Source organism: Neomonachus schauinslandi, chromosome 10, assembly GCF_002201575.2.
Source record: "Neomonachus schauinslandi chromosome 10, ASM220157v2, whole genome shotgun sequence".
NCBI lineage: Eukaryota > Metazoa > Chordata > Mammalia > Carnivora > Phocidae > Neomonachus > Neomonachus schauinslandi.
This window is the reverse complement of record NC_058412.1, coordinates 110,575,166-110,584,781: the sequence shown is the minus strand read 5'-3', so window position 1 is coordinate 110,584,781 and position 9,616 is coordinate 110,575,166. Positions and strand designations below refer to the sequence as shown.

At 49.6% G+C, this 9,616-nt stretch overlaps 1 protein-coding gene across 1 annotated transcript; it reads right to left on the bottom strand.

Annotated features, from left to right (window-relative positions):
• Positions 1 to 269: 269 nt before the first annotated feature.
• Positions 270 to 9,334, bottom strand: LOC110579669 (uncharacterized protein C20orf203). Its single transcript, XM_021689324.1, is given in 6 exon segments — positions 270 to 386; positions 388 to 498; positions 500 to 544; positions 546 to 603; positions 9,046 to 9,184; positions 9,292 to 9,334. Coding segments are annotated over 6 exon segments (513 nt in total).
• Between the last annotated feature and the right edge of the window lie 282 nt (positions 9,335 to 9,616).

Genomic DNA, 9,616 nt, shown 5'->3' with positions numbered 1-9,616 from the left:
CCGCCCCCATGCAGCCTGGGTTCCGCCCAGCGCCAGCCAGGCGCAGACTCCAAGCCCTAATAATGTTTGCTGGATGCTTTGAATACAAGCGGCAGTGCCCAGAATCTCCTTGAGGTTTCAGCCAGGCGTGCCCGCCCCATCCCCCCTTCTGGGGAGCAGAATAAGTGGGGGGGGGCGTGTGACAGGGGACACCCTGAAGTGGTGGCAGCCTCCGTGAGAAAGGCAGGCTGCTCCACCCAGAGCTGGGGGTAGGGGCGCCTTGTGCGCGGCTAATTAAACAGCGACTGTGCTGAATCGGGGCAAGGTTGCTGCTTGCTAATTAAAGGTGCGGGCGGCTTGCCCGGCAAGGAGGGAAGGCAGGAACAGCTCTGGAACCATGTCAAGAGGCCAGGCCGGCAAGGACAGCACTGGCTCTGGGTATTTCTTCCATCCGCGGGCCCTCCCAGCCGGGCCCCACGGCCCCCTCCCCACTTCCCTATCTCTCCTACCCACCTTGCCGGAGCCTGGGGCCTCGGACTTCCCCCTCCTCACCAACCCAAATTGCTTTCCTGATAAGGGCCTGCGCGTTGGGGAGGAGGAGCCTGCTGGTGCCCAAGGTCTGGGCTGGTGGGTGGGCATCATTTCGAACCTCTGAGGTATACTTCCTTCCACCCTACTCCCAAGAACCCCGAGTTGAGGAAATGAGCTCCATCAAGATGGGAGGTTGGCTGGTGTGAACGAGGCCCCACGTGCCCCAGTGTGTGTGAGAGAGAAAGACAGAGATGGAGAGACAGTGTTCCTTTCTGGTCTCAGCACACAAATCTAGAAAAGAGAAGACAGGAAGCAAGGATGTCTGGTCCTCAGAGGTTCCTATATAGTGACAACGAGGTCGCCGACTGCCTGTCCCTGCCCCGCATCTGCTCAGGGCAGGGCGTGGCTCCGTGGCTAAGAGCTCCCAGTCCCAGCCCCACCACTTGCCAACTGTGTGGCCTTGGGCTCTGCGCTTTGGGTTCCTCATCTGCAAAGCTGAGGATGGTCGCTGAGGGGACCAAGAGAGATAATCCAGGTGAGGCACTTAGTGCAATGTCTGGTCCACAGAACAGGCCCCGAAAATATCAGCTGTTATTATGTGAAAACTCGGGGGACTCGGGTAGGTGTGGCCCAGTGCCCACCTCTCTTCCAGGTGACCTCCTTACCGACGCCACAGGTGCAACCCCCTCGGGATAATTCTGTCGGACGCAGGGAGAGCATGTCCCCCTTCCCAGCAGGGCTCTCGTATCCTCTCTGACCCCCATAGCCTTTTTGAGGGAAGTAGAAGAGTCAAGAAGCAAACAAAATGGATGCTCAGAAAGCTAAGTGACCTGCCCGAAGTCATAAAGCTCAGAAAGGGGCAGATATGGCCCTGGTCCCTTGAGTGGGAGAAGATGGGCTCACGGTTCCCATGGTAACATCTGTTGAGCTTCTACTGGATGCCAAGTCCTGAACCAGCCAGAGGGACCGAGGGGAACTGGACACTCACTCTGCCTTCAAGAGGACCCGGTCTGGAAGGAAGGAAAACACACCAATAATAGGAATGCAAGGCAAAGGTGGCAGGCATCCAAGCTGGTGCTCCAGTGCCCTCCATGAGAGGGGCTGAGAGTTGCTGCTTTGACTTGGAGCTCGATTTGAAAGCTAAGGTTGTGCTTCTATTGGGAGGGTAAAATCAGCATTGGGGGAGCCTGGAAAGGCTGACAGGGCCCTTCTGGTGCTCCCAGGAGAAGCCTTCACAGAGGGGGTCAGATACTCTGCTCTGGGAAGTGCCTACGGTGCCTGCTTCTGAGGTTTGGGGTCTGTCACTTGAGGTATCTGGCAGCCCCAGATGGTGTGGTTTCAGACACTACACTGTCCAGGACCCACAGCAAGAATCCATCCACGTCCTAAAGGGGCTGTAATGGGTCCCGTCCAGGTGGCCAGTCACTCACCAGTCACTGCCATGCAATGCAGCAGGGGAAGGATGCAGTGCCCATAAGGGGCCCAGAGACAGTAGAAACCTTTCCAGGCTGAGAAAGTCAAGGCCTTTGGCCCTGATGCTGGACACCTGGACCTTAGACAGCCAACCCAAAGCAGGCAAGAATGAGTGCAAGGTCACTGGTCTTGGGGTTGATGTCTCCATCTCCCCTCCTCAGAGATCAGGACTCAACCAGAGGAACGGGGCAAAGGGCCCGGGCAGGTCTAGCCACAAGGAAGCCTGTGCAAGCAAAGCTAGCAGCTTCTTAAAAACACACCTGGCCTCAGCCTCCCCAGGGCCCCCTGCGCGCTAGCTGGGCCAAATGCTGGTCTGGGGCGCCCTCTGGTGGCCACATGGGGCAGTGGCAGACGCTGCCCCGGGTTTAAGGGTGGGTGGTCAGACTTGGAAACATCAGAGTGGACCGCCTCTCCCACTGCACAGATAGGAAAACCAAGGCCTGGGACTATGGGGGATGGAGAAGGGAGTTACATACCCAAGGTCATGCAAGTAACCTGCCCAAGTCAGTAGCCAAGCCCAGAACAGAACCCAGACCTCCTTCTGCACCAGTGGCTGCTCTTGGTGAGTCTCAAAGCACCCCCACCAGGGGAGGGAAGACTGAGTGTCCAGGAGGCTCACTCCCCAGTGACCATAGACAACTGGATGGTAGGCAGCTGAGCAGCTATGTGATGGGGTACATAGCACTTCTCCTCTCTGGCCTTGGGTTCCTCACTTCTAAAGCCTGGAGCTACTGCCAAGGGCCATGGGGACTGGGGTCCCTCTCATACACTGCTAATAGTGAGGCTAGAACCAGCCAGCCTTTTAGGAAATCCTAAAATGAACCTTCCTACAGCGAGTATTGGGTATCATACTAATGGTGAAAGACTGGGTGCTTTCCCCCTGAGATCAGGAACAAGATAATTATGTCCACTCTTGCCACTTCTATTCAACATTGTACTGGAAGTTCCAGCCAGGGCACTCAGACAAGGAAAAAAAAAAAAGCATCCAGATTGCAAAGAAAGAAGTACAACTATCTCTATTTTCAGATGGCATGATCTTGTAAATAGAAAATCCTAAAGAATCCACACACAAAAAGTTAGAACTAATAAATGAGTTCAGCGAGGATGCAGGATACAAGATGAATATACAAAAGTCAATTGTTTCTCTGTGTACTTTGCAATGAACACTTCAAAAATGTAATTAAGCAACTAATTTTGTTTACCCTGCAATCAAAAAGGATAAAACACTTACAAATAATTGAATAAAAGAAGCATAAAATTTATACCCTAAAAATGACAACATATTGTTGAAGAAATTAAAGAAGACCTAAATACATGGAAAAACATCTCTGAAGACCCAATATTATTAAGATAGCAAGACTCCCTAAATTGGTCTTCAGATTCAACACCATCCCCATCAAAATTCCAACTTGCTTCTTTGCAGAAACTGACAAGCTGATCTTAAAATTCTTATGGAAACTCAAGTGACCCCAAACAGCCAAAACAATATTCAAAAAAGAAGAACATTGTTGGAGGGCCCAGAGAAAGCTTTCTACAAAGTTACAGTAGTAAAACAGTGTGGGACTGGCATAGGGATAGGCATATAGATTAATGGAATGGAATCCGAGTCCAAAAATAAGCCCTCACACTTACAGTCAATTGATCTTCAACAAGAGTGCCCAGACAGTTCAGTGGGGAAAGGACAGGCTTTTCAACACATGGTGTTGAGGCAATTAGATACCGACGTGCAAAAAAAGGGAGGCTGGGCACCTTCCTCACACCCCACACAAAAAATTAACTCAAAACGGATCGTAGACCCAAATATAAGCATTAAAACTATAAGACCCTTAGAAGAAAGCATAGGCCTAAATTTTCATGACTTGGATCAGTCAATAATAAGACACAAAAGCATAGAAAAGACCAAAAAAAAAAAAAAAAAAAAACCAACCAGGCAAATTGGACATCATCAAAATAACAAAATTCTGTGTTACAAAGGACATTGTTAAGAAAGTGAAAAGACAGGGTGCCTGGCGGGCTCAGTAGGTGGACCGTGTGACTCTTGATCTCGGGGTTGTGAGTTTGAGCCCCATTTTGGGTGTACAGGGTACTTAAAATAAGACCTAAAAAAAAAAAAAAGAAAGAAAGAAAGTAATGGGAGAAAATATTTGCAAACCATATATCTGATAAGGAACTGTAACCAGAATATATAAAGAACTCTTACAACTCAATGATAAAAGACAACCAAATTTAAAAATGGGCAAATGATCTGAATAAACATTGACCCAAAGGAGATATACATATGGTCCATAAGCTCATGAAAAGATGCCCCAAATCACTAGCCATCAGGGAAATGTAAATCAAAACCATGAGATGCTACTTTGCACACACTAGGTTTGCTATCATCAAAAAAGACAGTGTTGGCAAGGATGTGGAGAAGTCAGAACCCTCCCACACTACTGGTAGGAATGTAAATAGAGCAGCCACCTTGAAAAACAGTCTGGGAGTTCCTCAAAAGATTAAATAGAATTACCATGTGACCCAGCAGTTCCATACCTGGGAGGCATAGATCCAAGAGAAATTAAAACATATGTTTACCCCAAAATTTACATGAATGTTCACAGATGCATTATTCATAATAGCCAAGAAAGTAGAAACAACCTAAATGCCCATCAACTGATGAATGGATAAATAAAATGTGGTCTATCTACACACAGAAATATTATTCAGCAACAAAAAGGAATTAAATACTGGGGCGCCTGGGTGGCTCAGTCAGTTAAGTGTCTGCCTTAGGCTCAGGTCGTGATCCCGGGGTCCTGGGATGGAGTCCCAAATCCTCTGGCTCCTTGCTCAGCAGGGAGTCTACTTCTCCCTCTCCCTCCACCCCCTGCTCATGCTTTCTCTTTCTCTCAAATAAAAACGGAATTAAATACTGATACAATCTGTGACATGGATAAACCCTGAAAACATATGCTAAGTGAGAGAAGTCAGTCAGAAGAGACCACACATTGTATGATTTCATTTATATGAAAAGTCCATAATGGGCAAACCTATACAGACAGAAAACAGACTCTTTTATAGCAATGGTTGCCTAGAGCTGGGAGGAGGCCACTGGGGAGAGATGGGTGTGGGGTTCTTTATGGGATGCTGAAAATGTCCTAAAATTGATTGTGGTGATGATCGCACAACTCTGACTATACTAAAAACTAATGCATTGTATGCTTTAAATGGGTGAATTGTATGGCAAGTGAGTCATATCTCAATAAAGCTGTTTAAAAAAAAATGAGGCGCCTGGGTGGCTCAGTCATTGAGCGTCTGCCTTTGGCTCAGGTCATGATCCCAGGGTCCTGGGATTGAGCCCGGCATCGAGCCCCTCATCGGGCTCCCATGCTCAGCAGGAAGCCTGCTTCTCCCTCTCCCACTCCCCCTTGCTTGTGTTCCCTCTCTCACTGTCTCTCTCTGTCAAATAAATAAATAAAATCTTAAAATAAATAAATAAATAAAAGGGTCTGCCTTTGGCTCAGGCCCTAATCTCAGGGTCCTGGGATTAAGCCCCCTGCCCCTGTTGTCGGGCTTCCTGCTGAGCAGGAAGTCTGCTTCTCCTCTCCCTCTGCCCCTCCCCCCTACACCCCCCCCCATGCTCTTTCTCTCTCAAATAAATAAAATTTTTAAGAATAAAGGGTCCTGGGGGGACGCCTGGGTGGCTCAGTTGGTTAAGCGACTGCCTTCGGCTCGGGTCGTGGTCCTGGAGTCCCGGGATCGAGTGCCGCATCGGGCTCCCTGCTCGGCGGGGGGTCTGCTTCTCCCTCTGACCCTCCCCCCTCTCATGTGTGCACTCTCTCTCTCTCTCATTCTCTCTCTCTCAAATAAATAAATAAATAAAATCTTTATAAAAAAAAAAAAAAAAAAAAAAAAAAAGAATAAAGGGTCCTGGGATCGAGCCCCACATCGGTCTCGCTGCTCAGCGGGAAGCCTGCTTCTCCCTCTCCCACTCCCCCTGCTTGTGTTCCTGCTCTCGTTATCTGTCTCTGTCAAATAAATAAATAAAATCTTAAAAAAAAAAAGAAATTAATTAATTAATTTAAAAAATACTGTTCTTTGGATCCATGACTCTACTTCTAGAAATTTCTTCTAGGAATTACTCAAGTGCATAAAAACATATGTATAAAGATTTCCATCACAGTATTGTTTATAATAGCAAAAGTGTGAGAATAACCTAAGTGCCCATCAGTAGGGGAACCAGTCAGTTATGTTCAACCCTGGGATGGAACCACGGAGTCATTAAAAAAAGATTAAAAATGAGAGTCACATTTACTAACATGGACAAGGCCTATGATACACTGCCAAGTTAAAAAAAAAAAGTTAAAAAAATAAATCTATAGATTAAAAGGGACTTAAAAGACAGATTTTTTAAGACAAAATTATAGTATCTAGGGATTCACACTGGGTGATAACTAGCAAGAAAGTGAAGACCTTAAAAGTCACCGCAACAGTGGGGCGCCTGACTGGCTCAGTTGGTGGACTATGATTCTTGATCTCTGGGTCCTGAGTCCAAGCCTCATGTTGGGCATAGAGCTTACTTTAAAAAAAGAAAAAAAGGGGGGGGGGCACCTGGCTGGCTCAGTCGGTAGAGCATGTGACTCTTGATCTCAGGGTCATGAGCTCAAGCCCCATGTTGGGAGTAGAGATTATTTTAAAAAGAAAAAAGTCAGGAACACGGTAACTTTTTGTGGGGAGTTTGGGGGAGGGGGCCCACCGCAGGCTAGGGTGGCTGGCAGAGTTCTTCACTGGGCAGTGGATCCAAATGAACAATTATTTTATATGGTCTTTCTGTGTCATATTTTGTTAACAAAAAAGTTAAAAATCAAGTTTACTCATTTCAATTTTTAAAGCAAGTATCATAAGATTCCATTCTTGTGAAAACAATTGATATCTATATGTGTATATGCACAAAAACCCTGGAAGTTTGGGATTTGGGGTGTTCTTAATTTATATATTTCTGAATTTTTGCTTTTTTTTCTGCAGTGAACAAGAAATGCTTTTACAGCCAGAAAAAAAACAAGTTATGTGTCTGTTTTGGGGCATCCCCTTGGAGCTCTGACATTGTTTGGGCAGGATGGTGGACCCTGAGGCACGGGGAGATGGCACAGGGCCACGTTCAGGACAAGTCCAAGATTCATCGTCTGCTCAGCCCCCCAGGCTTTAGCCAAATCCCCAAGGCCCAGCCTCCACGGCAGCTTCCGAGACTCAGTGGTCGCACCCCGTGCTCCAGACACTGGGAATGTGGTTCTGGCCTGGCAAACCTGATGCAGGTCACTGTGCTCCCGTCCACACAAGCCTCCCAGGGCAGGCCAGAGGGAGAAGCCCTGGGCAAGGGGCAGGGTCTCATCCTGGCTAGCTTTGCTACTACAGCACAAAACCCCATGATAATGAGCTAATGAGCACCACTTGCTAGGTGGGTTACGTGGTTGGTTTATGGAACCATCCCGATGACCTGAAGCCATGGGTGTGATCATCTTCAGAGTACAGATGGGCACACTGAGGTCCAGGGAGCCTAGGTGACTGCGTCCAGGTGCTGGGAAGCCCAGGTGCCTGGGGCACGCACTGCAGCTGAAGCTGGACTTCGCATGCACAGCCTCAGGGGCTTCTCCCAGGAATCCAGGAGGGTGGCTGCCCTCATTTTGCGGATAAGGACGCTGAGGCTGAGACAGGGAAGTCACCTGTCCATGTCCCACAGCGACTATGTGGCAGGGCCAGGAGTGGAGCCAGAGACACTCAGCAGTTCCACCAGGTGGCCCCTCCCAGCTGCGAGAGGCCATGGGCATGTTCCCCCCTCCGTGGACTGGCTCCTGGTAAAGTTACTAGTTACTGCACTACAACCTTGGGAGTGTGCAGCTCTCCAGAGAGCAGCTCTCCAGAGCGGCGGGCCTGCCTCCCAGCAGAGCCCCCCCAGCTAGAGTGTGTGCCTTCCTAGCAGGGAAAAGGACACTGAATGACAGAGCCAAGGGACAGCTGCCGGGGCCTCAGGGGATCTGTAACCTTCCATGGCCTCCTCAGGTAGCCCCAGCCCAAGATTATCCCAGGCCCCTCCAATAGTCAGGTGGTCAGCCAGCTCATGGCGGAAAGCTCATCACGGACAGAGGGCCGGGCCACTGGCAATGTGAGCGGCTGCTTCTTCGGGTCCCCACCACCTGCCAGGCACCAGCTAGGCTATGCAATCTGGCACCAAGCCTCACAAAGCCCTTTCAATACATCATATCTGCCTCACTTTACAGAAGACGCAATGGGGTTCAGAGAGGTAGAGTGACTTGTCCAAAGTCACACAGCCAGGATGTCTCAGAGGTTCCTGGTGGCCAACTTCAACCAAGGAAGGACAGAGGAAGGGATCATCCAGTACCCTTCAGAGGGAGGGAAAGGACCCACTATGGAGGGGAGGTGGGCAGAAGGGAGGGCCCACCTCCTGAGCCCTGACTCTCTGGACATAACTTATTCATCAATCCACTTGTTCTCTGCTTATGCATTCATGGACCCTCTCCGCATGCCAGTGTCTTTGCTGGGCACTGAGGACTCAGGTAAACCAGGCCCATCTGTGCTCTCACAGAGCTCATGGCCTAGCAGAACAGAAAGGGAAACTGAGGCAGGAAGAGGCCACCACTTGCCTGGGTGTACTAATATTTACTGAGGGCCTACTGTGGGCCACGGCCAGTGCTGGGAACTGAGGGCAGCACATAAATGAGAAGCACAAGGCTCCTCCCCTCCCGAAGCATAAATTCTGGTCGTATCCAGCCCCAAACCTCCAGAAACCCTGCCTGCATGATCCTTGAGCCCTGAACACAACGGGAAATTTCTCTAGGGGTTCTCCAGAGTCCTCCTTGGGCCTGGTTCTGGGCTGCTGAGCAGGGATCCAGAAAGGGCAGGGAAACCCAACTAGTGCCTTCCCTAGGAACAAAATCAAGGCCCTGGGTAGGCCAGAGCTGTTCAGAGGGGTCTGCAGTCATCCACTCTGGACAACTGGAAGGCCAACAAGGGCCACCCATTCAGGGTGTAGCCACAAACTCCCGGGGCTGGGGACACAATGACTCTCACCGAGTGGAGGCCACTTGGCCAAGGCCACCCAGGCCTACCACACCTTTGTTCCTCTGCTCCCCCTGACAGCAATCCTGGCTCAGAGGCAGCGTTATGGCATTCGGTCCCAGCCGCTCCAGCATCAGGTCCATTTCATAGCCTAGGAAAGCGGAGAAACGGGGCAGTGGAAGGATCACCCAAGATCACACCAGCTCATGGCACAGCAAAATGTGAACCAGGGACTGTCAGTCTTCTTTACCAGCTCACACGCCAGGCTGCCACCCACAAGGATGGGCACATTTACAGCCATGCTGGTAATGCTGGATGGCTCTCCAATGGGGGCACTGCATGAGCTGCGGGCACAGAGGGAAGCTCCTTTCCTAAGCCCCCCTGCTTGGTTTTGTTTTTGTGTTTGTGTTTCCAAATGCCAGACTTTTGCTGTCACCTGAGCTGTTCAAATGAGGGGCCCCTCTCAGTGTGAATGACAGAGAGGATCCCCCGGAACTGCTCCATCTCAGCAGCCAAAAACCTGGATTTATATTTTTAAGTGGAATTTTAAATATTCGGGGGTTTTTCTGAGAGAGAGAGAGAA